The sequence below is a fragment of the Nycticebus coucang genome, chromosome 8 (assembly GCF_027406575.1).
Source record: "Nycticebus coucang isolate mNycCou1 chromosome 8, mNycCou1.pri, whole genome shotgun sequence".
Classification (NCBI taxonomy): Eukaryota; Metazoa; Chordata; class Mammalia; order Primates; family Lorisidae; genus Nycticebus; species Nycticebus coucang.
The window spans coordinates 87705708-87733061 of record NC_069787.1 but is presented as its reverse complement, the minus strand read 5'-3'; the positions used below and the strand labels follow the sequence as shown (position 1 = coordinate 87733061).

The following is a 27354-nucleotide window of genomic DNA, read 5'->3' as shown; positions in this document are numbered from 1 at the left end:
AGGCAAGAGGATCACTTGAGCCCAAGAATTTGAGGTTGCTGTGAGTAGCTGTGAGCTACTCTACCAGGGGGCAACAAAGTGAGACTCTCTCAAAAAAAAAAAAAAAAAGAAAGAAATGCTTCCCTGATTTCATATAGAAGTCAGTGTAAATAATTTTTTTTTATTTGCAAAACTCATTTTACAGTCCATTTTTTTTCCAGGAAAATATCTACTCTGTTAAGCGAGGTAAAACTACAAGTCCTGACTTCCTCATTGTTAATGATTTAATTATTTACTTACCCGAGCATAGGCAAAGGAAGTTTTTGCATGTTTTTGGACATATGTCTGAGAAGAGCTGAAACATAATGCGACCAACTGAAATAAAATACATGGGGAAAAAAGCAGTAAGCAAGTTGATTAAATATACCACATTTTATATGGGAGAAAGAAAATACATAAATAGAATTAACTGAGTGATGTCACTTAACAAGAACTTCACTCTATTTATTAGCATTAAAATTCACATGCAGCCAAAGTGGTTCTAACCCCCCAATTGTAAAATTTTAAGTGTCTTTTAATGAGTCTTATAGGCGGGTGCAGTGGCTCACACCTATAATACTAGTACTCTGGGAGGCCACGGCAGGTAGATTGCCTGAACTTAGGAGTTAGAGACCTGCCTGAACAAGAGTGAGACTCTATATCTACTAAAAATAGGAAAAAAAATTAGCTGGGTATGGTGGCAGACGCCTATAGTCCCATTTACTTGGGAGGCTGAGATAAGGATTGCTTGAGCCCAAAAGTTTGAGGTTGCTGTGAGTTATGATGATGCAACAGCACTCTACCAAGGGCAACTAAGTGAGACTGTCTCAATAAATAAATAAATGAAGATGTCTTGTATTATTTCATTCCTTTTAGTACAGTCTCCTACCTGAGCTATTAATCTTTAAAAATACTCTGAATAGATGTCTGATCTATGCTTGGATACTCTAGTGACGACAGCGTATCATTTCATAAGATAGTCTTTCTGACTAGGACTGCTAAAAAGTTCTCTGTCCTCTATTTTCAGCTTGCTCCCTTTAAGCAAATTGTTTAGAGCCAAATTCCTGAATTGTACTACTCACACATAGCCCATTTCCTAATAGAGCAAAAAGAACAAGTATGGTTCCTACAGAAACCCCAATATTCTCTATAATCAACAGGAAATGAGAAGAAACAAGTCTGTACCTTCAGTTTAACTAGCAAAAATCATTTATAATTTTTAATCTCAGGACTCCTTTAACCTTTAAAAATTATTGAGCTTTTGTTTATGTGGATTATACCCATTGCTACTTACCATATTATAAATCAAAACTCAGGTATTTTTAAAACACAAGACTCTACAAGCACACATTCCATTAACTGTCAAAGTGGTGATATCACATTTTGCAGAAACTTTGGAAAACTTGGCTGTACACTCATGAGAGAATGAGAGTGCAAAGGGCAAATCATACTCTTAGTACTACTATAAATAGTTTTGACTTCATAGACCTGCTGAAAGAATATCAATAAAATGAGAATTGGAGTTTTTATTTACAATCACTCTTCTGAGTTCTTCCCCTCCCCCCCCCACTTATTCTATAAAATCATTATTATTATTTTTTTTTGGCCAGGGCCAGGTTTGAACCCACCACTTCCGGTATATGGGGCTGGCGCCTACTCCTTGAGCCACAGGTGCTACCTTAAAATCTTTCTTGTTAAGAATATTTTAATTTATACAAAGGGACTTATAATACAAATCAAAATTAACTATGGACCAAGCATTAAGTCATGTTCACTACAAACACAAAATAACTCTATGCATCACCATGATTTTAAGTCATTCCTGGCCATATCACAGTCAATTCCTCTAAAAACTGCATTATAGATAGCTTTAATGGATAAAAAGTTAATTAAAAATTAGCTGAGTATGGCGGCTACTTAGGAGGCTGAGGCAGAAGAATGGTTTAAGTCCAGGAGTTTGAGGCTATAGTGAGCGATAGTCTAGGTCTAGGCAACAGAGCAAGACTCTGGCTTCTCAAAAAAAAAAAAAAAATTCAATAAAACGCTCTTAGCTCTGGGAGGCCAGGGCAGGTGGATTGCTTGAGCTCACGAGTTCAAGACCAGCCTGAGAAAGAGCAAGACCCCATCTCTAAAAATAGCCTGTTGTGGTGGGCGCCTACAGTCCCAGTTACTTGGGAGGCTGAGGCAAGAGGATCACTTGAGCCCAAGAGTTTGAGGTTGCTGTGAGCTATGATGCCATGGTACTCTACCAAGGGCAACAAAATGAAATTGTCTCAAAAAAACAACAAAAAATACTCTTAGCTTATAGCTTTCATAGAGCCAAATTTTTAAGCAATTTCAAAACTTTGTAGGTAGTGTAAGCATTAGTATGGTGTTTTTAGGGTAAAAAATACATGGCTAAGAACAAAATGACACAAAGCAAGACTGGTTTCTAAACTTAATCAGAAAATACTAATAAATAGATCCTTAAAAATGAGACAGGGGAACTATATTGAGATTAATCAGACAATGTCAACACATCTTATTTAAATTTTGGCTACAGAGAGAAAAAGTTAAGACATATCTATGTCATGTTGTAGAACTTGATTTGGCCACTGTGTGACAGGAATGAAATCAGCCAGTGCACAACACCAAACATCACCTTTCTGTGTTTTCTCAAAAATAGTTGTGAGGCAATGGTAAAAAAGGAGACATGGACTATGAACATAAAAAATATGGGGCGGCGCCTGTGGCTCAAGGAGTAGGGCGCCGGTCCCATATGCTGGAGGTGGTGGGTTCAAACCCAGCCCCAGCCAAAAAAAATATGGTATTTAGAAAGTGAATATTGTTAGAAAAATACTGTAAGAGCTGATTGGCTCGGCGCCTATAATTCACTGGCTAAGGCGCCGGCCAAATACACCCGGGGCTGGCAGGTTCAAACCCGGCCTAGGCCTACCAAACAATAACTACAACAAAAAAATAGCTGGGCATTGTGGCCAGTGCCTATAGTCCCAGCTACTAGGGAGGCTGAGGCAAGATAATGGCTTAAGCCCAAGAGTTTGAGTTTGGTGTGAGGTGTGATGCCACCATACTCTACAGAGGGCGACATAGTGAAACTCTGTCTCAAAAAAAAAAAAAAAAGAGCTGATACACTACAGAAAAAGAATAGCCCATAGTACAAGGGATGAGGATGTGTGCAAAAGTAGGAACAGATCATACTGAATAGGCAGAGAGCAAAATCTAAGTGGAAAATTAAGGAACAGGAATAGCATTTCAATAAAATCAGGCCTAATCAGATTATTATATAATGAGATCTTCCACATGTCAGGCTTCAAGGAATATACTTCTTGGCTAGGAATAACACAGAGAAATGCAGTTGCTACCCAACATGATGAGCCATCAGTGGTATGAACAAAATGTACTTATACATAACCTGAATGTGTGAGGGGAGGGAGATAGCAACCGTGACTATTCCACTTACCACTGTATGCCCACTGACTTCTACAGTGCCTGGTACAGAGTAAGCAATCAAGTGAAGCAGCACCACTTGAGCACACAGCTTGACACAGCTTAATAAAGCTATTTATTTATTTATTTAGTATAGACAAAGTCTCACTCTTGCTTAGGCTGATCTTGAACTCTTTTTTAAAAAAAAAAAATTTCATTCCTCTTTATTTATTTTTTTGCAGTTTTTGGCCGGAGCTGGATTTGAACCTGCCACCTCCAGCATATGGGGCTGGCGCCCTACCCCTTTGAGCCACAGGTGCCGCCCCAAAGCTATTTATTTTGAAGATTAAAAGGAATAAATTCTTCTAGCATCCAGGCAATAGAATTGTGTCGCTCACGAAGAAATAAAGCCAGTTTCAGATACATTACAAACTGATGACAATCAAACACTATTTACAATCTTTAAAGAAATAAAATGCTGTGAACCAAGAATTCTACATCTAGCAAAGGAAATAAAATAATTAGATTTCATCCTAAAAAATCTATTTGAGTATGTATCCCTAAGATATGAGTCAAGGAATTAACAAGAAAAAGATGGTAAGAAGAGTGGCTTGGGCACTGAATCAATTATAATACAAAATTAAAGTTAAATAACTATGGTAATTATGGTTATAAAATAAAAGGTAAATATAGGTATTAGGAAACAAAATTATGTCATGATAAATTATTTTTGGCTATTTTTATGCACCAAAAAATGTTCCTTCCTTTGAATACACAATGTTCTCATGATTCAAAAATCAAACAGTAGAGAATGGCAAGCTCAGAGGGAGGGCATAGAAAACCCCCACACCTCCCCACTGCCGCAATACCTTGCCCTATGTTCTTCCATTTGTTTATTCCTGAGTTGTATCCTCTACGGTGCAACAATAATAGTAAGCAAAGTGGTTTCCTGACTTCTGTAAGCTGCTGAAGCAAATTATCAAACTTGAAGAGGAGATTTTAGAAACTCTCAATTTATAGCTAGTTGATCAGAAGTACAGTGGCCCAGGATTTGTGATTGGCATCTGAGGTGGGTACAGTTTTGTGGGACTGGGTCCTCTAACTTGTGGGATCTGATGACCACTCTAGGTGGATAGTGTCAGAGAAATGCAAATCAAACTAAAATGAGGTATCATCTCCCCCCAGTAACTTTTATCAAACAGATAATAACAAATGCTGGCAAGGAAATGGAGAAAGAGGAACTCTCATACGCTGCTGGTGGGACTGTAAATTAGTGCAACTACTATGGAGAACAGTATGGAGGTTCTTCAAAACACTAAAAATAGAACTACCATATGACCCAGCAATCCCAAAGATATATGCACACCAATGTTTTTTGCAGTACTATTCACAATAGCCAAAATATGGGGAATTGACCTAAGTGTCCATCAATGGATGATTGGATAACAAATTGCAGTACCTATACACAATGGAATATTATACGAGACCAGAAAATTAAGTTCTTGAACTCATCCTAGAGCAAGTGCTTTGCAGGATGGACTAGGTGCTGGGGTCGGTGGATAGCTTTCCAAGGTGGGTATACTTCAAAGGTATGGTGACTGTGGCAATACTCGGCAATGAGATACGTAGCTCTTTTTCTAGGATGAATTTACAAACTTAACTGTCAGACCAATGACAGCTCTGATGGCCATTCTAGAAAAAGCATTCCAAAAAGCTGTGATGGGTAGACTAGGCACTGGTGCTAGTGCATAGTTTCCCAAGGGGAATACTTTGAAGGTGATTGCAGTGATACTCAGCAACGAGGTATGTAGCACATTTTGCAGGATGAGTTTTCAAACTTAATTATCTGACTTTGTATAGCCACACACAAAAATCCTGTCATTTAAAACAACATGGGCTTGGTGCCTGTAGCTCAGTGGCTAGGATGCCAGCCACATACACAGTAGCTGGCAGGTTTGAACCCAGCCTGGGCCTACCAAACAATGACAACTACAACCAAAAAATAGCCAGGCGTTTGTAGTCCCAGCTGCTTGGGAGGCTGAGGCAAGAGAATCGCTTAAGCCCAAGAGTTTGAGGTTGCTGTAAGCTGTGATGCCAGAGCACTCTACCAAGGGTGACACAGTGAGTCTCTGTCTCCAAAAAAAAAAAAAAAAGGATGGAACTGGAGATCACTATACTAAGCGAAATAAGCCAAGGAGAGAAAGATAAATCTCACATGTTCTCACTCATATGTGGGAGCTAAATATTAAAAACAATTGCTCTCATGGAGACAGAGTAGAATAACAATTATTAGAAGATAGAAAGGGTAGTGGGAAGGTAAGGTGTGTGAAGTACAGATGGTTAACAGGTACAAAATTATAGTTAAATACGATGAATAGTGCCTATAAACAACAAGGTATACTTTAAAATAACTAAAAGAGTGGAATTGGAATATTGCTAACACAAAGAAATATTAAATGCCTGAAGTGAAGGTACCGATTACCTTGACTTGATTAATTTAAATTGTATGCCTATATCAAAACATCACATGTACCCTATAAAAACATACAACCTTAGGGCGATGCCTGTGGCTCAGTGAGTAGGGCACCGGTCCCATATACTGAGGGTGGCAGGTTCGAACACGGCCCCGGCCAAACTGCAACAACAACAAAAAAAATAGCTGGGTGTTGTGGTGGGTGCCTGTAGTCCCAGCTACTCGGGAGGCTAAGGCAAGAGAATTGCCTAAGCCCCGAAGCTGGATGCTGAGCTGTGATGCCAGGGCACTCTACCAAGGGCGACAAAGACAGACTCTATCTCATTAAAAAAAAAAAAGAAGATATACAACCTTATACACCCAAAATAGTTAAAAATGTAAAAATAAATGAATTTAGAGTTGTATGGTATGGTGGCTTGCACCTATCTATAATCCTAGCACTCTGGGAGGCTGAGGTGGGTGGATCACTTCAGCTTAGAAATTTGAGACTAGCCTGAGCAAGAGTGAGACCCCATCTCTAAAAATAGCTGGCCATTTTGGTGTGCACCCCATAGTCCCAGCTACCTGGGAGGCTGAGGCAAGAGGACTTTTTGAGCGCAAGAGTTTGAGGTTGCTGTCAGCTACAACGCCACAGTAATCTACCAAGGGTAACAAAGTAAGAATGTGTCTCCCAGAGTCCTAGGATTATAGGTGTAAGCCACCATGCCTGGCCCTAAAGACTGCCTTTGAGACTATATCTCAAAGAATTATAATTATATTTATATTTTTATATATTATATATATTATATTTACATAATTATATTTATAATTATAAATAAATTTATAATTCTTTTATAAATTTATAATTCTTTTTAATAAATTAAAAAAAAAGATTAATGGATAACAAGACAAAGAGCCTGGGTCCCTGACAATGACAACCCTGATCTGCTGAATCTGATTGCTGTGTGAGAAAAAAAATAAAACTTTTATCCTGTTTAAATCACTTTATTTATCCTTTATGCCAGTAACCAACCCTATCATATATCCTAATATAATGATGTAAAAACTATAATGTCACTAAAAGTGGTTACTGAAAGGATGGCATTGTTAGTAAACCATTAACATAAAAAAATCACTATACGTAATGCCCCTTTGTTTGCTTCATCACCTGGGGCTTACCTTGTTTTCTTTAAGAGTTCATTTCACAGCACTTGACAACACTGAAAAAACTGGGGAAGTTGGGGGTGCAGGAGCACATAACCTTCCTCTATATCTGTCACATTCTGAGAAGTGTGATAAAGTCAGACTAGCAGAGAAAAAAACAAACAAAACCCTCAACCACCTCTGTTTATCACTTTGCAACAATAACTATTCTACCCTCTGGCCACAATAAAAGCCCAAGCCACTCATCCTTGGGGCCAACATTCCTTTTCTTTCAAACCATGCCCTTTCCTCCCCTGGAAAATAAAATAAACTTCTTCCTTCAAAACCTAGCTAATCTCTGAGTCAAGAATTCCTTCTTAGCATATGGTACACGTTCCCTCCCTAACATTTTGGTGGCTTGTATGGGAAACTCACTTTTCTTCCGCTGTCTCTCAGACTGCTCCCTCCTTGGCTGCATAGCTCCCAGGACATCCATCTCAGCACCTTATGTGAGTCTCTAGTGCTCTGGGAATGGTCATATATTCTAGTCTAAGAGTTGTAGCTTTTTGGCTTGGTGTAGAATGGAAAAACTCAATACTGGGTCTACCACTCTGGAGGGATGCCTTGGAAGTACTCTTCCTAATCACCTCTTTTGGTCTTCACTCAGACCCAGGGACACCTGACTTTGGGGAAGATGTCTAGGGTTCTGTCTGGGTCAGAAATTGGGGATGCCCACTTTCTCATCCAATCTCTCTAGGTTTTGGTCTCAGAGCTTAGGGATGTCCAATGTCTGATCAGACCTCTGAAACTCATCTGAGTCAGAACATCCCTCTCAGACTCTCAACATATGACTGTCCCTGAGAAGTCCTTTCCTTTTCTTTCTTTTTGTTATCATTATGGGCAACTTTCAATCAGCCACACCTAAAGACTCCCTATAGCCTCATATGCCAGGGGTGGTGGGTTCAAGCTTGGCCTCAGCCATAACTGCAAAAAAGAAAAGAAAACTTTGGAACTCACTAACCTCCAACTCACACATTTAGTCTTCTATTACAATATACCCTGGCCACAGTATAAATTAGGACCAAGAGTTTGGGCCCAAAAGTGGATCTCTAAACCATAATGCCATTCTTCAACTAGATTTTTATTGCTGCTGGCTCAGCAAGTGACCTAAAGTTCCCCACATTCAGGCTTTGAGCTTGTTCAACATTCTGAGCTTTGCTTTGCCTGCCATATGTTCTTACCTCTACATCTCTCTCACCATCTTCCTTTGACCCAGATGACAGTTTCCCTTTCAGCTGCCCATTTCCCCTCTATATCACTCTCCTCCTTCAGCCCTATCATCAAATCTATTTCCACCCACTGCAAACTCCCCAGAAATCCACTGGCCTATACCTGCCAATCTGCCACTGAAACCAGGCTTCGATTCATTCAACAGAAGTCCCCAAACTATAAGCTTCAATAATATGCTGTGGTATAAAAGGCTTCAGCTGTTCTTGTCCTCTTCCTTAAACTTCTTTAGTTATTCCATGAATGCCACTACAACCCAGCTCCCTTACCAGGCTGGGAACCTTAATAATAACCCTACTATCCCTTCCCTCAATTGTATATATAATCTCTCTACTATTCCTAGATACATTTCATGGTTAACCTCCATTGGCCAGAATGACTTTACCTTCTACTTATGAAAGCACAGAAGATGATAGTACCTAGCTTAGAAAACCTTATTTCAGGGGCAGCGCCTGTGGCACAAAGGAGTAGGGCGCCAGCCCCATATGCCGGAGGTGGCAGGTTCAAACCCAGCCCCGGCCAAAAACAAACAAAAAACAAAAACTGCAAAAAAAAAAAAAAAAAGAGAAAATCTTATTTCAATATATCCATAGCTATTTGTCTACATCCAAAAATTGAACTTACTTTCTCTATGAATCAAATGCTTGTTCATACCTCCTGGCAAACTGGACAGAAACTTGTACTCTGGCATATATAATCCCTAACCTTACTCTTATCAATGATACTATGCCTCTTCTCATCTATTCCTCAGACTGTCAACCCAGGCACCCCGCCCTTATCATTCTTGCAATAATTGGAGTACTATCTGGACTCGTTATTGGCACAGCTGTCTTACTTAATTCAATCTCTTTGGTGCAAAGCCTGCCTTAAGAAATAAGCTAATTAGCCATGGAATTAGCTCAACAAATTACTAATCTACAACAACAAATAAATTCCCTGGCAAGGGTTGTCTTACAGAACAGATGAGTTCTTGATCTTCTAACTGCCAGTCAAGGAGGCACATGTGCCATGCTAAAAGAACATTATTGTTTCTTTATTAATCAGTCAGAAAAAATACAAACTAATCTTCAATACATTTTAAAGAGGGCTAATATATGTTACAAAAAGGGAACATCTGGTGGATTTGAATAAATCTGATGGATTTTAACTCCATGTGTGGCCATGGTTTTTGGTTAACAACTCTCTCTTAGGACACCTACTGGGGTGGTGCCTGCGACTCTATGGGTAGGGTGCTGGGCCCATATGCTGAGGGTGGCAGGTTCGAACCTGGCCCTGGACAAACTGCAACAAAAAAATAACCAGGCATTCTGGTGGATGCCTGTAGTCCCAGCTACCCAGGAGGCTGTGAAAGAACCAGACCGGTGCCATCTTAGGAGTTAAGTTTCGCCCCCCCCAATTCACTCAGTAAGTTTCACCTTCCAGGCAAGCCCAGGGGATTCCCTGGAATCATGAGACAACTGACCAATCCAGAAGCGCCCCCTTTGCTTCAAGCTGTGCACGCCCACCCGCTGCGTGGGACCATAAAAACCCCCTACTCCAGAGCCCGGGCTCCTGGCTTGGATCCTGTTGTAATGGAGACCCCAGGAGTCCAAGTTCGAACTTGCAATAAAACGGCTTTTTTGCAAAAGGCTTTTTTGCTTTTGCATCGGACTCGGCTGCCTGGTGGTCTTTGTGGGGGATTTCAAGATCTGGGCACAACAGCTGAGGCAAGAGAATCACTAAGCTCAAGAGTTGGAGGTTGCTGTGAGCTGTGACGCCATAGCACTGTATTGAGGGCAATAAAGTGAGACTCTATTCTAAAAAAAAGAAAAGAAAAAAAAAGACAACTACTGGCTCTGCTTTTATCATTTATTTTCAAACCCTGCATTTCCACTATTTAATAAAATTCACATAAAACCAAATTGGAGCCCTTGCTGCTTCCCTCCAACAAAATCTCTATCCTATCTCTACATTGTTTTTTTTTTTTTTTTGACACAGAGTCTCAAGCTGTCACCCTGGGTAGAGTGCCTTGGCATCACAGTTCACAGCAACCTCCAATTCCTGGGCTCAAGTGAGTCTCCTGCCTCCGCCTTCCAAGAAGCTGGGACTACAGGCGCCCGCCACAATGCCCGGATATTTTTTGGTTGCTGCCGTCATTGTTGTTTGGCCGGCCCGGATTGGATTCGAACCACCAGTTCAGGTGTATGTGACTGGCACCTTAGCTGCCTGAACCACAGGCTCTGAGCCTCTACATGAGTTTTTAAGACTGTTCAATTTCACCCTTTCCCTCTTAACAACCTTCAACTGGACTCTCAGGCAGAAATACGTCTACAACCCTAAGTCCACAGAAAGTAGTCATGTAAGAACTGACCATCATCTAAATACCCCAAGTCTGTGAATCTATAGATAAGGTAACAATTCTGACCAAAGGAAGGGGGGACTGAAAGGATAACACTGTTAGTAAACCATGGAACGAATACACACACACACACACACACACACACACCACTGCATACAATGCCCTTTGTTTGCTTAATCACCAGCAGCTTGTTTTAAGAACTTATTTCATAGCTTAAAAAGTACTGAGCAAGATAAGGGGCAGGTAGCCCTCCTCCACATCCGCCAGACCACATTCAGAGAAGATGAATGAGGCCAGCCTAGCAAAGGAAGAAAACACAATTGCCCCCATTATCATTTTCCAACAGTAACTATTCTACCCTCTAGAACACCAGTAAGAGACCAAGCCACTTATTCCTGGGCTGGCATGCCTTCTTTCTTTGCTCCCCTGAGAAGTAAACTTCTTCCTTCAAAATATACACTAATCTTTGCATCAAGAATTCTTTGACGGAGAGTATGAGCTCCCCTCCCTAACAATTACATAAGCTTAATTTACGTTTAATAGTAAACACTGCCAAATTAAGAATCAGGCTTTAGTCCAGCCACCTTATACTAAAGGTAGAAAAAGAGAAAAATTATTTACTATATAGAGGGTGCAAAAAAAAGGAAGGAAAAAACTATTACATTTGTAATACTCAAGTTAAATTTGACTTCTGCAATTACAAGAGATGCTCAACATGACTTGCATTCTTCTTTTGTTATGGGTATATACGGAATATTACAGTTTTAATATTTTTCATTCTTAAAATATGTATAATTTTTTTTGTACCCCCTGCATTTCACTTGGTGTCTTAGTGTTAGAGAAGCTAAGAGAAAAGAAGGTGCTAAGAAGTGAACCTTCTTCTCTCAAATTCTTCATAAAAAATCCATACGCCACATATATATTTGCCTTCAAGACTATATAGTGAAGTCTGGTACTATTATTGGTATTCTACAGACCAAATTCCTAAGAAAAGAAAAAAAAAATTCTCTTTTGTTTGCAGAAACCTGAAGCAAATGTGAAATGGAGGGAAAGGAATTTTATAAATTACTTTTTAGGGCAAATGACAAAAATGAATGTAGATGGTAGATTAAGTATTGCATCAATGTAAATTTATTAAGTTGATAATTGCATTGAGGTTATGTAAGAGAACATCTCTATTCTTAAGAAATATACGGCCAAGTATTTAGGGATAAAGAACCATGATAACGTAGGTTAACTGAAAGTCAAATGGTTCAGAAAAAGATATTTGTCTACAGAGACAATGAGAATAAAGCAAATGCATAAAATGTTAAAAGATGAATCTGGGTAAAGGATAGATGGGCATTTTTTTTCCTATTTTTATTTTTCAACTTCTTACAAATATGAAATTATATCTAGACAAAAACCTAAAAAGTCTGCAGATAAAGCCCAACATTTGAGTTTTGCAAAATCATTTGTCTACAAGAGCAATTCTCATGCTTTTGGTCTCAGGACCTTTATGCTTAAGAATTATTGAGCACTCAAAAGGGTTTCTCACATTGGTTATATTTCCTGCTATTTACCATATTAATATATTTTCAAAATAACAGCAATAAACTCATTACATGTTAACACAGTTATTTTTAATTTATATTTTCAAACTGAATAAAAAATTTAGTTAGATGAGTGGGATTATTTTAATTTTGCAAAATCTCACTAATGTCTGACTTAATAGAAGACAGATTTTCCTATCTGCTTCTGCACTGGATCACAGAGAAGAGGGAGCAAAAGAAAATAACCTTATAAAATTATATATGAACTCTTGGGCTCATCCATGAACTACGTGTGTGTGGATGTGACCCTAAACAGCAGAAAGTAGGTAGGAATTTGCAGGCTGAACTTAACTGGGCTTACTGCCTACTACAGTAAGATCAACAACAAAAGTGGACGTTCTCCACATGATTTAAACTAGACCCAAGGTAATATAACATAATATTAAAAATTTCAGGATACTATGTAACATTTATCAACATATAAACAACTAAGAAAATCTCAAATCTCATAAGGAAAGACAATTAAAGATCATAACATGAAATGGCACAGGTGTTGAAATTATCAGACAAAGCTATTATAGTCATACTCCATGATGTAAGGGTAAACACTCTTTTATATTTTTTCTTAAGGGATATAGTCTCACTTTATCACCCTTGGTAGAGTGCCATGGCATCACAGTTCACAGCCACCTCCAACTCCTGGGCTCAGGCAATTCTTTTGCCTCAGCCTCCCGAGTAGCTAGGACTAGAGGCTCCCACCACAATGTCCAGTTATTTTTGTTGCTGTTATTACAGCTGTCGTCGTTTTAGCTAGCCCTGGCCAGGTTGGAACCTACCAGCCTGGGTGTATGTGGCCAGCACTATAACCACTGCGCTACAGGCACCAAGGCCAAAAAGAAATTTTAAAATAGAAAAATATAATAATCAATGCTTTAAAAGTTACTGGATGGGATCAATAGCAGAATGAAAATGACAGGAAAAATATCAGCAAACTTGAAGACCAATGAACAGAAATTATCGTTTGCTCGCAAATGTTTATAGCAGCTAATTCACAGTAGTAAAGACAACCCAAGTGCCCATGAACACATGAATGGATTCATGAACCATGACATATGTATACCATGGAATACTAGTTAGACGTAAAAAAACACACTGTACTTACCTAGAGGATTTGGAGAACATTCTGCTAAGTATCTCAAGAATGGAAAATGAATACTATTCAAGTTGAAAACAGTAGATTAACTACTATAGGCCCACATGAGAGAAAAACACAATAAAATACAGGAAGGTGGGGAGGAAGTCTGACTAATTCCCATCTAACAGGTACAATGTATGGGATATATGGCATAATTCCTCAGTGAAGGACTCAACTACAACTTGAACTTTACCTTACAAATGCAAACAATGCAATCCAATCGTATGTACTCTCATATTAATCTGAAATTTAAAAAAAAAAGAAAAACATTTTTTAAAAACCCAGAAAGTGGTGGGAGAACTGGATAACCTCATGTAAAAGACTGGAATGGGACCCACACATTTCACCACTTACGAAAATTGACTCAAATGGATAAGAGAATTAAATCTAAGACATAAAATGATAAAAATCCTAGAAGAAAATATGGGAAAAACTCTTGAGGATTTAGGAGTAGGGACACGTTTTAAGAAGACGACTTCGGTGGCAATCACAACAACAACAAAAATAAACAAATGAGACTTAATTAAGCTGAAAAGCTTCTGCACAGCTAAGACCACAACAAACAAAGGAAATAGACAACTTCAGAATGGGAAAAGATATTTGCATGTTATGAATCTGACAAAAGGTTGATAACTACAATCTATAGAGAACTCAAATTAACAACAAAAAGGAGCAAATAATCCCATCTATCACTGGGCAATGGGCAAGAGACATGAACAGAATTTTTTCTGAGGAAGACAGACAAATGGCTAACAAACATACGGAAAAATGTTCACCATCCCTAATCATTAGAGAAATGCAAATCAAAACCACCCTGAGGCTTGGCACCTGTAGCTCAGTGGCTAGAGGCCAGCCACATACACGGGAGCTGGTGGGTTCAAACCCAGTCTGGGCTTGCCAAACAACAATGACAACTACAACCAAAAAATAGCCGGGCGTTGTGGCAGGGACCTGTACTCCCAGCTACTTGGGAGGCTGATGCAAGAGAATTGCTTCAGCCCAAGAGTTTGAGGTTGCTGTGAGCTATGACACCAAGGCACTACACCAAGGGTGACATAGTGAGACTCTGCCTCAAAAAAACAAACAAAAAAAAAAACGACCCTGAGATATCACCTAACCCCAGTGAGAATAGCCCACATCAAAGTCCCAAAGTTGCAGATGCTGGCACAGATGTGGAGAGAAGGGAACACTTTTACACTGTTGGTGGGATTGCAAACTAATAAAACTTCTTTGGAAAGAAATTTGGAGAATCCTCAAAGAACTCAAATTAGACCTCCCATTTGATTCTGCAATCCCATTACTAAGCATCTGCCCAGAAGGAAAAAAAAAAAATCACTTTATCATAAGGATATTTGCAGTAGATTGTTTATCGCAGCTCAATTTACAATTGCCAAGATGTGGAAACAACCTAAATGCTCATCAACCCAGGAATGGATTAATGATCTGTGGTATATGTATACCATGGAATACTATTCAGCCATAAAAAAGATGGAGACTACATTTTTTTCTATTAACCTGGATAGAGTTGAAACACATTCTTCTTAGTAAAATATCACACGAATGGAAAAGTATCCAATGTACTCAATACTAATATGAAGGCAGCAATCTAATACATGCCTACATAAGAGAAAAACTCTATTCAATTCACGTTGGGGTCAGGAGGAACGAGGGAGAAGGATGGTGTGCTCCTCTTAATGGGAACAATGTAAGGGCATATGCATACCTCCTGGTGCGGAGACACAACTACACAGGGTCCCTACCTAACAAAAGCCAACATTGTAACCTAGCTGTCTGTACCCTCACATTAATCTGAAATGAAAATTAAAAATAAATAAATGGGGCGGCACCTGTGGCTCAGTGGATAGGGCACCGGCCCCATATACTGAGGGTGGTGGGTTCAAACCCAGCCCTGGCCAAACTGCAACAAAAAAATAGCCAGATGTTGTGGCGGGAGCCTGTAGTCCCAGCTACTCAGGAGGCTGAGGCAAGAGAATCACCCTGAGCCTAGGAGTTGGAGGTAGCATGAGCTGTGATGCCGCAGTATCTTACTGAGGGCGACAAAGTGAGACTCTGTCTCTAAAAAAAATAATAATAATAAATAAATAAGCCCAGAAATTATGTCTGAAAAACAGAAAAAAAGATTTAAAGAAAATAATAAACAGAGCCTCAAAGACCTGGGGGGCAATACCAAAAGGTTTAATACTCATGTCACAAGTTCCAGAAGGACAGGAAAAATAAATGTTGGGCAGAAAACATCACATACACAGATTCAAGAAAATCAACAAACCTCACAGAGAAGAAACATGAAGAAATATATACCCAGACACATCACAATCAAACTGCTGAAAACTAAAGATAAAGCAAAAATTTTAAAACCAGACAGACAAGAACAACACATTACACATGGAGGAACAATTCAAATGACTATGGATTTCTTACAGGCCACAAGGCAGTGGAAGTGTAACGTTTTTCAAGTGCTAAAAGTAAATAACTGTGAACCTACCATAGAATTCTGTATCTAGTGAAAATATCCTTCAAGAATGAAGGCAAAATAAAATTCTCAGTTGAAGAAAAACTAAGAGAATTTGCTACCAGAAGATCTTTCCTAAAAGAAATGCTAAAGCAAATTCTCCAAATGTAAGGGAAATGATACCAGGAGAATGTGGAACTTCCTGAATGAATAGCAAGAGAAATGGTAAATATGTGGGTAAATACAATATTTTTGTCCTGTTAAGTTCTTTAAAGCATGTGTGACATTTGAAAGCAAGTTTTCAATGTCGGTAGATGCAATACATATAACAAATAGAATATAAGATAGAGGTAAAGAGATTTACTTGGTGGGATGGTGTCTAAATTTCATTTGAAGTAGTAAAAAATTTAATTAATTTGTTTTTGGAGACAGTCTCACTATGTCACCCTCCGTAGAGTGCAGTGGTATCACAGCTCACAGCAACCTCAAACTCTTTTTGGGCTTAAGTGATTCTCTTGCCTCAGCCTCCCAAGTAGCTGGGACTATAGGCGCTCACCACAATGCCTGGCTATTTTTTGGTTGTAGTTGTCATTGTTGTATGGCAGGCCCGGGCTGGATTCCAACCTGCCAGCTCCAATGTATTTGGCTGGTGCCCTAACCACTGAGCTAACCACAGGCACTAAGCCGTAAAATATTAATTTTAAATACATTGTGAAGCCGAGAATGTGTATTATAATCTATACAGCAACCACTAAACAAAAACCTTACAGACATCATCAAAAACGCAATAGAAAAATTAAAAAGAACATTAAAAAATATTCAAATAATCCAAAAGAGGGTAGGAAAGGGAAACAAAAACAAACAGTAAACAGGAGGAGTTCAAGACCTTCTATGGACAATGTCGGGAGATGCCAATTGTACAAAAAAAAAAAAAAAAAAATTAGCCAGGTGTAACAGCACACTTTTACAGTCCCAGCTACTCAGGACGATGACGCAGGCTGGGCTGAGGCTTGTGCCCAGGAGTTTGAAGGTGCAGTGAGCTACAACCATGTCACCGCACTCCAGCCTGGGCAACAGAGTAGGAGCCTGTCTCCAAACCAAAACGAAAACCAAAACAAAAAGAAATAATGAAGAGGGCGGCACCTGTGGCTCAGTCAGTAAGGCGCTGGCCCAATATACCGAGGGTGGCGGGTTCAAACCCAGCCCCGGCCAAACTGCAACCAAAAAATAGCCGGGCGTTGTGGCGGGCGCCTGTAGTCCCAGCTACTCGGGAGGCTGAGGCAAGAGAATCGCTTAAGCCCAGGAGTTGGAGGTTGCTGTGAGCTGTGTGAGGCCACGGCGCTCTACCGAGGGCCGTAAAGTGAGACTCTGCCTCTACAAAAAAAAAAAAAAAAAAGAAATAATGAAGAATAGAAATCAATCAAACTAAACTGAAAACATCAAAACAATAAGAAAACAAATTCAATGAGACTAAAATCTGATAAAGAAAATACTGATAAACTCCAGCCAGACTGAACAAGAAAAAAAAGACAAAAAGCATCAATTATCAGTATTAAGAATGAAAGAGGAGATACCACTATAGACCCCACAAATATTAAATTAAGGGACTATGGCAAACAACTCTATACATATAAATTCAACAACTTAGATAAAACGCACCGATTTCTTAAAAGCCACTACCAAAAATCACTCAAGAAGAAACAATGTGAATACTCTTATATCTATTAAAGAAATCAGTCTTAAATGCCTAAAAACTGGCTCGGCGCCTGTAGCTTAGGACCTAGGGTGCCAGCCACGTACACTGGAGCTGGTGGGTTACAATCCAACCCAGGCCTGCCAAACAACGACAACTACAACCAAAAAGTAGCTGGGCATTGTGTCGGGTGCCTGTAGCCCCAGCTACCTAGGAGGCTGAGACAAGAGACTCGCTTAACCCTAAGAGTTTTAGGTTGCTGTGAGCTGTGACACCATGGCAGGCTACCAAGGGTGACATAGTGAGACTCTGTCTCAAAAAAAAAAAAAAAAAAAAGAAAAGATGCTTAAGAATAATTTATGAGGAGCAGTCCTGGAATTACTTCACATAGAAAGCATCTCATTGGATTCACAGAGAAAAATGCATACAATCTAAAGATTTCTCTTTTAATTTATACCTGCATTCATTTGATGGCTTTATAATTCATAAATTCAGTTAACTTTTTTGCTATAAAATGTACACACTGCTTGTTTTTTTTTTGAGACAGAGTCTTACTTTGTTGCCCTAGGTTGAGTACCTATGGCATCATAGCTCATAGCAGCCTTGAATTGCTGGGCTCAAGCAATTCTCTTATCTCAGCCTCCCAAGTAGCTGGAACTTTTAGAGATGGGGTCTCACTCTGGCTCAGGCTGGTCTGGAACCTGTGAGCTCAGGCAATCCACCAGCCTCAGCCTCCGAGAGTGTTAGGATTATGGGCACAAGCCACTATGCCCCGCCAAAATGTACACATTTCTATCTAACCTTTGCAGAAGGTGGCTAAGCAAGACCTTGTCTCACAAAAAAAAATTTTTTAAAGTTGTGTAAAACTTCCCAACTATCTGCTACTCAGTTAAAATACTAAAAAATGCTAGAAAGGGTGGTGCCTGTGGCTCAGCGGGTAGGGCACTGGCCCCAGGCCTGCCAAACGACGACAGGGTGGTGGGTTCAAACCCAGGCGTTGTGGCGGGAGCCTGTAGTCCCAGCTATTCAGAAGGCTGAGGCAAGAGAATCACCTACGTCCAGGAGCTGGAGGTGACTGTGAACTGTATAACACCACGACACTCTACAGAGGGCAGTAAAGTGAGACTCTGTCTCTACAAAAAAAAAAAAAAAAAGGTGCTAGAAAAGTATTATATATGAGATTAAACCATATGAAATTGATAATTGTCAATTGGTTCAACTTAACAATAATGCAGGAAAAGCACTAGTCACTTCTATCAGAATGAATTATCTCCTAAGTTGAGAAATGAAATTCACTCAACATTTACCAAACATATTCTGGAGATTTTTCACAACACAGGTTATTTGCAAATCTGGCATTTCAACATATACTAGGGAAGGAATACTAAACATGGCTCCAGCTGGGTGTGGTGGCTCACACCTGTAATCCCAGCACTCTGGGAGGTCAAGACAGGTGGATCACCTGAGCTCAGGAGCAAGAGCACCAGCCAGAGCAAGAGCAAGAGCAAGACCAAGTCTCTATTGAAAAAAAAAAAAAAAATTGAAAGAACTAGCTGGGCATTATGGGGGGGGGGGGGGGTGCCTGTAGTCCCAACTACTTGAGAGGCTGAGGCAAGAGAATCGCTTAAGCCCAGGAGTTTGAGGTTGCTGTGAGGTATAACAGCACAGCACTCTACTGAGTGTGACAAAGTAACACTCTGTGCCAAAATAAACAAGTAAATTTTAAAAATAAACATGGCTACAGAACTTGTTTTACTCCTACTTTTCAGGAGTCTGCTATTTTTAATTCATAATTTTTAAAAAAGTTGTTATCTGAAGTGTGGATTCACTAAAGAATAAGGATTAAGATCTATCAAAGTTCGAAACATTAAAGAGAGAAGATGTCAAGAAAATTTCTGAGTTCATCTCATTCCTTTGCTCAAAACCTCTTAAATATCTTCCAGTCTCATTGAGTCAAAGTCCTACTGGTCACTCCCTACCACTCTCTTCTCTCCTCTACTCCAGCACACTGGGCTCCTTGCTATTCTTCAAACACACAAGTACAATCCTCTCTCACTTAACCATGAAAAGATGTTCTGAGAAATGTTTCTAGGCTATGGCCATTGCTCCTAAGCTACAAACCTGTACAGCATGTTTCTGTACTGAATACATCAGGCAGTTGTTAACACAATGGTAAGTATCTGTGTATCTAAATTATTAAAAAGGTACAGAAAAAATATAGCACTGTAATTTTGAGACCAAGTGGTAGACCTCAGACTACCCCTGATGGCCTGTGTTAACTGTTTCCATCAAGAATCCTCTTTGAAAATAAGGCTCACCTCCTCATCTTCAGGTTATCTGCTTAAATGTCATCTCAAAATGGCCTTGTCTGACCAACTTAATAAAATAGTACTCCTCCCCACAAGCCACTGTATTTTTTTTCCTTGTTTATTGTCTGTCCCAATAGACAATAAACTATAAAAGGAAGAGAAGCCTTTGTTTTATTCACAGCTATATCTCCACAGCCTAGAACAGTAGCAGGCTCTCATAAGAATCTGCACAAGGGGCTCGGTGCCTGTCGCTCAAGCAGCTAAGGCGCCAGCCACATACACCTGAGCTGGCGGGTTCGAATCCAGCCCCAGCCCGCCAAACAGCAACAGCTACAACCAAAAAATAGCTGGGCATTGTGGCGGGCACCTGTGGTCCCAGCTACTTGGGAGGCAGAGGCAGGAGAATCGCTTGAGCCCAGGAGTTGGAGGTTGCTGTGAGCTGTGATGCCACAGCACTCTACCCAGGGCGACAGCTTGAGGCTCTGTCTCAAAAAAAAAAGAAATCTGCACAACAGGATGTTGCACAAAGACAGGATACATGCCTCCAAATAAAACTTCTGTCAGATTAAAAAAAAAAAAAAAAACAGGCTAAGAAAACCGGTTGGAACTCTGCACATTCTGCTATGAGAAGAAATCAACTATTCTTCGTAACAAAATATTTCATTTGCGAAAAAACAGGTTAATGTATAGTTGGCTATGCTAAATCAAAACATTAATGCTAAGTGCATTCGTGCTGCAAGTCTGCTGGTACAGGACAGACTGCTTTATCGCACAAGACGTTCACTAACCCATTTTCCCAAGAACCAAGAAATTCTTGCTAGCTCGGCTCCTATAGTTCAGCGGCTAGGGCGCCAACCATATGCAACCGGGCTGGCGGGTTCGAAGCCGGCCCCGGCCTGCCAAACAACAATGACAACTACAACCAAAATAGCCAGGCGTTGTGGCGGGCACCTGTAGTCCCACAGGCAAGAGAATCAATTAAGCCCAAGAGTTGGAGGTTGCTGTGAGCTGTGACGCCACAGCACTCTACCGAGAGCGACACAGTGAGACTGTCTCAAAAAATAAATAAATAAAAGAAATTCTCACTAAAGATTCTTAAGAGAAAACAGAGGCGGAGTTAACCATTAATGACATATAATTATTGGGAAATAGACGAGTCCAAAACTTCCCAGGAAACACCAATGTTTGCCCCCTAAAGACAAAGGGAAAGAAAAACTAAAAGAATTGTACCCCCTTTTCTTAGCGCCAGGTTGGGTATGACGGCTCCGTCTGGAGGTGCAAGGGGGCGTTTGGAGTTTGGAAGAGGCTCGGACTCCGAGTAGAGTGGGGCGGGGGGTCACTCTCCTCTAAATTGATTTTCTTTCAGGAGCAAAGGAAAAGTTGACTGCGTCTATCGGCTCCCCAAAAGCCTTGGGGGAGGGCTGACGAAGGTAGACCCCTCCTCTCTGTCAAGGCTAACCCCGATCCCAGCCGCGCTCCCCAGTCTCCAGCTCACCCGGCTCTCGGTTGATCTCGATGTCGAAATGGCACTGCGGCCTGTCCTGCGCCCCCATCGCGACCGAGGTGGCAGCAAAAGCTGGGGGAGAGGGGGAGAAAAGCAATTAGGTCCGAGAGCAGGGCGGGGCTGAGGCGAATTCCGCGCCACCTTTGCCTGGTGCTGGCCTGCCGCCACAGCGCAGGAGGCCGAGCCAGGAACCCCTCCCGCCCAGAGCCTCCGGATTCCCACACGGCGCGCACACATGCGGGCGAGCTGTTCACCTGGCTGGCTTCCTGCCTGAGCGGCTGCGGGTGAGCACAAGAGAAGGCACTACCACCACAGCCAGAGCCCAACGCCACTAACGGAACGCCACCTCCTCCCCCAGGCACGGCCTCCCAGTGCCACGCTAAACCCCGCGACAGTCAGCACAAATACCGCGAGAGCACAGTCTAGAAGGGGGTGGTTAACGGAAGGCGGCAGCAGCAGCGGGCGTGCGCACACTTGGACGTGCCTGACTGCTCTCGAGGAGCCTCCAGCTGGCGCTCCTGTACCAGCAAGGTTTTTTTTGCCCTGCCCTCTGGAGTCAGTCGCCCAATCTGGGAGCCCTGGATGCGCCTGCGCTCTTTACTCCATCTAATCCTGCCGAGCTGTGCGCGAAAGCGTTTCAGGACATCGCGAGACTTTGCTTGTTTCCGAGCGTTGTGGACGCGATCTGCCCCTTGGGTATTTGAGGTTTAGTCAGCCTAAGTGGCCGTTTGAACTTTTTTTTTCGCGGAAGTGGTTGACCCTGTCTTACTATGAGCCGGATTGTCTTACTTTGGGACTTTAAAGGCCTTTTATGCTGAGGCGTGCGTTCGTTTTCGCTTTGGTGCAACGTTTTTGGTCTGTCCATGTTCTGACGGGCCATTCATTCTTTTGTGAAGTTTCAGTTCAGGTTTTTTTGCCCACTTCAGAAAACGGTTCTTCATGTGTAGACTTCTAGATACAAACGTTTTGCTACATGTATGATAACGAATATTATCTCTTAGTCTGGGCTTTGTCTTTTCTTTGTTTTGACTGTATCTTCTGCAAAGCAATTTTTTGACTTTTTTTTTGGAGACAGTTTCATTATGTCGCCCTGGGTAGAGTGCTGTGGCCTTATAGCTCACAGCAACCTCAAGCTCTTGGGCTCAAGCGATTCTCCTGCCTCAGCCTCCCAAGTAGTTGGGACTACAGGCTCCCGCTACAACGCCTGGCTACTTTTTGTTGCAGTTGTCATTGTGGTTTAGCACTCCCGGGCCGGGTTCGAACGCGCCAGCCTCAGTGTCTGTGGCTGGCACTGTAACCACAGGCGCCGGGCGCCGAGGATGCAAAGCCATTTTTTTTGGAGGGGTGGGCAATTAAGTTGATCAGTTTATTTGTTTTATGGTATGTGATTTTTCTATGCTAAGAAATCTGGGCTGACCCCAAGTTCGTGAAGATTTTCTCCTACGTTCTTACATGTAAGTTATAAAACTATAAAGTTTTACCTTTTTCATGTAAGTCTGTGATCTGTTAGAATTGACTTTGACCTATGGTACCAGGTAAGAATTGCAGTTCACATTTCTCTTTAAGAATATACAGTAGTTCCATCACCATGTGTTGAAAAAACTTTTATCCATTGATTTACTTTGGCTTTGTGACCATTAGTGGGTGGGTCTATTTCTGGAATCTTGTTCCATTGATCTGTATATCTTTATGTCAGTGCCACTCTTCTTTTAAATTATTTTTTTAATTGTGGTAAAATATACATTACATAGAACTTGCCATTTTAATCATTTTTAAGTGAATAGTTAAGTGTCATTAAGTACATTCACAGTATTGTGGAACTATCACTACCATCCGTCTACAGAATACTTGTCATGTTGCAAAAGATGTACCCAATTTATTGTACCACCTTAAATAGTAAGTCCCAATTCCTCTCTAGCCCAGTTCTTGGCAACCGGGCTTCTACTTTCTGTCAGTATTAATGTGACTATTCTAAGTACCTCATATACTGAATCATGGTTATTTGTCTTTTGTGACTGGCCGATTTCACGTAGCATAATGTCTTCAAATTTCATGCATGTTGTAGCGTTGTCTGAATTTAGTTCCTTTTTTGAGTCTGAATAATATTTCATTAATATTATACATTTTGTTTATCCATTAATCTATCAGTAGACACTTGGATTCCTTCTACCTTTTAGCTATTGTGAATAGTATTATTATGAACATGGGTGTAAAAGATCTCTGAGACCACACTTCCAATTTTTTTTTTGGATATATACCTAGAATTGGAATCCCTAGATTATAAACTAATTACATTTTTAGTTTTTTCAGGAACCACTATACTGTTTTCTATAGTGGCTGCATAATTTTATATTTCCATCAGCAGTACACAAAGGTTCTAATTTCTTCACACCTCCACCAACATTTGTTATTTTTTGAGGGTTTTTTTTTTATTAATAATGACCATCCTAATGGATGTGAAGTGGCACACTGTTCTAACTACAGTAACTTTATAGTAAATTTAAAAATCAGGTTTACTTATTTCTACACCTATGCCACCTACATAAATTGCAGTCAGACCTTTCCATACCATCACAATAATGCACGCCCTGTCAGAGTTACTTCCCTGAGAGTCCAGTGTCTCTTTCAGAATGAAATAAATAAGATGAAATAACTTCTGTTTAAGATCCTGCCATGCTCAAAGTTTCTTTTACTCTGTCCTGTGAGTTGAAATTATATTTTGGACGATTTTCAGGTAAAGTATGCCATTTGGTCTGTGGGTAAGGTGTAGAAACTGCTGGGACAAGGAGGCCTAGGACTATCGTCCACTGGAAGGACTGAAACCCTCTCTGTTATCCTGAAGAGTGGTAGAAAATTGGTATCTATGGAGTTTATAGACTCAGGCTTAATGGCCAATGATTTCCATGAAAAACCCTAGACAAATTTTTAAGAAATGACTGGGTAAGCTTAGTCTTTTAGAATGGGATAAGACCAGCAGTTGAAACTTCAGAGGCTAGAACGCTGACAAATTAATCAGGAATGCTACTGGGGAAACAGATGAAATAGATACTTTTTAGAAAATAGAAATGACCAAAATTAACTCGAAAGAAATAGGAGACTTGAATAAACCAGTAACCACTGAAGAAAGTGAATTAGTAATCCTAAATCTCCCTCTAAACAACTGTGAAAGATATTTTAAGACAACCAAATATTAAATTTGGTAATAGTCTAGATACTAGATGAGACCAAGGAGATATAATTCATTTTCTTAGATGTGATAATAAAATTTGGTTATGTAAGAAAATGTCATTGGTTTTTTAGAGATGCATACTGATATATGATGAAAACACATGATATCTTGGATTTGCCTCAGAATATTTCATAAAAGAAAAATAAAATAAATTTTAAAGTAGGTATAGAGTGAAATAATTCTTGTTAGCAAAACTCTTGTTAATTGTTGCCTCTAGGTGTGTGGGGGATTTTTTGAACTATGTTCTCTACTTTGTGTATCTTTGAAATTTTTCATAATGAAACTATTGAGAACAAACATAATGTTCTTTCCAAAGGACACAAGGTCCAGATTGTTTTGTAGACAGATTTTATCAGACCTTCAAGGCACAGTAATCCCTTTCTTAATCAAAATATTTCAGAAAATAGAAAAAAAAGAAAGAGCTACCTAACTTACCTTGTAGACAGTGCACAAAAGTTAGAGACCCATCTTATAAACATGGATTTCAAATTCAAATAAAATATTAGAAAATGGAGTTTAGCAGTATTTAACCAAAACATTCATGATCTAATTGGCTTAAACGCAGGAGTGCAAAGAAGATTTAACATCAGGAAATTGATTTGTATAATCCACCAGATTATACAATTGTCTCAGGATATAGTGTTATCAGTCATCAATTTATTTCCTGTTGCCTCTCAATGCATCCTTCAACATCTCCTTTGTAATACACATAATTCAGCCTCAAGCAGGGGTCCATCTACCCCACCACCCTTTTCCCTCACAAAGTAACTTTTACATTTTTATAACTTGAAGAAAAAAAAGAGGCAAATAGAAGGAAAGAAGGAATTCAAAGAGAATATATACAGTGTTTGTATTTATAACATAAAAAAGCTACATTATTTGTTTATACCATATCTTAATATCCTAGATCTTAAGTAGGAAGTTGCACAGAAAAGGGCTATTAATAGTCTTGGCTCAAGTCTGCTGTAGGTTTTAGAAAGGCCTATTTATAGGTTGGCCCTTGACTGGAGTGTGGGAACTTGAATGGTAAATAATTCACTACACTTACGTAAAGCTTTCCTGAAATGGTAAGAATGGTTTCCTATGCCTAAACTGTACAAACCGTATGGTTTAAGCTGAACAACTGCTTTTCTTTGGGAAGTCAAATTTTGCTAAGTGCTAGGCAGAGAATGCATATGTGACCATCTTTCAATAAAATCCTTGGTGTTGAGGTTCTAATGAACTTCTGTGATAGACATTTCACAGATATTGTCACAATTCGTTGCTGGAGGAATTAGGCATGTCCCATGTGACTGCATTGGGAGAGGACTCTTAAAAGCTTATGCCTGATTTCCTCTGGGCTTTTCCCCATGTACCTTTTCCCTGTTGTGGTTGTATTTTGCATCCCTTTGTAATAAATCATAGCTGTGATACTACACTAAGTTCTATGAGTCCTCCTAGTGAGAAAAATATATACTGTATATCTCTACTGAATTTGTCGTTTTTTGGTTTTTTTTTTTTCTTTTTGCAGTTTTTGGCTGGGGCTGTGTTTGAACCTGCCACCTCTGGCATATGGAGCTGGCACCCTACTCCGTTGAGCCAGAGGCGCCACCCATCTCTACTGAATTTGAAAACGTGTTTTGAAATTGTATATTTTTTGTGAAATGTAAAGAGTAGAATATTTAATAGGCTACAGAAAAATGTGTATTTTGAAAGAATAACATCCTCATAGTATTAGTCAAGATCAGATGGACTTTGTCTGTGGAGAGTGGAGACATGGCCATGGCAGTTTCAAGCATGCATCTTTATAGCCTAGCAGTCTGAGGGGCAAGTGTTTTTCCTGCCAAAGCCAGTGAGGAAAATCCTGATTGGCTTGAGGAGGTTCATACATCCATCCCTGGATCCATCTTGGTGGCCGGGACAATGGGCAGATACTATGTTTGATCAGCTTAGGGTGCAGTCATTAACCAGGAGAAAGGCATGGAGCTGTGCCAGCACACAGATGCCACTGAGGCAATGACTGTGAACTAAGAAGCCACCTCAATTGTGAATACTACACTCCTCTTTTGACCTTTTAGGTTAGTGGCTTTTTGCCAGTAACTTTTTTTAAAACATGGGCATTTTTTTTTTTCTTTTTTTGTAGAGACAGAGTCTCACTGTACCGCCCTCAGGTAGAGTGCCATGACATCACACGGCTCACAGCAACCTCTAACTCTTGGGCTTATGCCGATTCTCTTCCCTCAGCCTCCTGAGCAGCTGGGACTACAGGCGCCTGCCACAACGCCCGGCTATTTTTTTTTTTGTTGCAGTTTGGCCGGGGCTGGGTTTGAACCCGCCACCCTCAGCATATGGGGCCGGCGCCCTACTCACTGAGCCACAGGCGCCACCCAAACATGGGCATATTTTGACAAATGTCTGCCTCTCCTTTAAGAGAGGAGCTTGGACCCATCAAATTCACATGAAAAAACTACTGCAGAAACCTCTTGTCAGTTAGGGCCCTTACTCATTTTAATGTTGACCCTATTTGGTTACTGGTTTCCTCCCTTAAATTCCACTTTGTCCTTGACTCTTATATATTAAATTTCTGTTGTTTATAAGCCATCCACATTACGGTATTTTGTTTTAGCAGCTCAAACGGACTAAGATAGGTAATCATCCTAAGAAACTACGTTCAGCTGTGGCTCACACCTGTAATCCTAGCACTCTGGGAGGCCGAGGCAGATCGATAGCTTGAACTCATATGAGTTCAAGACCTGCCTGAGCAAGAGTGAAACCCCTG

At 40.3% G+C, this 27354-nt stretch overlaps 1 protein-coding gene across 3 annotated transcripts in view; it reads right to left on the bottom strand.

The window, feature by feature from the left end:
• NKTR (natural killer cell triggering receptor) overlaps nt 1-21758 on the bottom strand; it is a 55595-nt gene extending 33837 nt beyond the window's left edge. For 2 of the 3 annotated variants that reach the window (XM_053600666.1, XM_053600667.1), the window contains exons 1-3: nt 21622-21758; nt 21359-21439; nt 280-354 (exon numbers count right to left, since the gene is read on the bottom strand). In XM_053600666.1, coding sequence (XP_053456641.1) covers nt 280-354; nt 21359-21416 — 133 coding nt within the window. In that variant the 5' untranslated portion in view covers nt 21417-21439; nt 21622-21758. Of the gene's footprint in view, nt 1-279; nt 355-13584; nt 13634-21358; nt 21440-21621 lie in introns of those variants that run through there. The other variant, XM_053600668.1, reaches the window with a different exon arrangement.
• Between the last annotated feature and the right edge of the window lie 5596 nt (nt 21759-27354).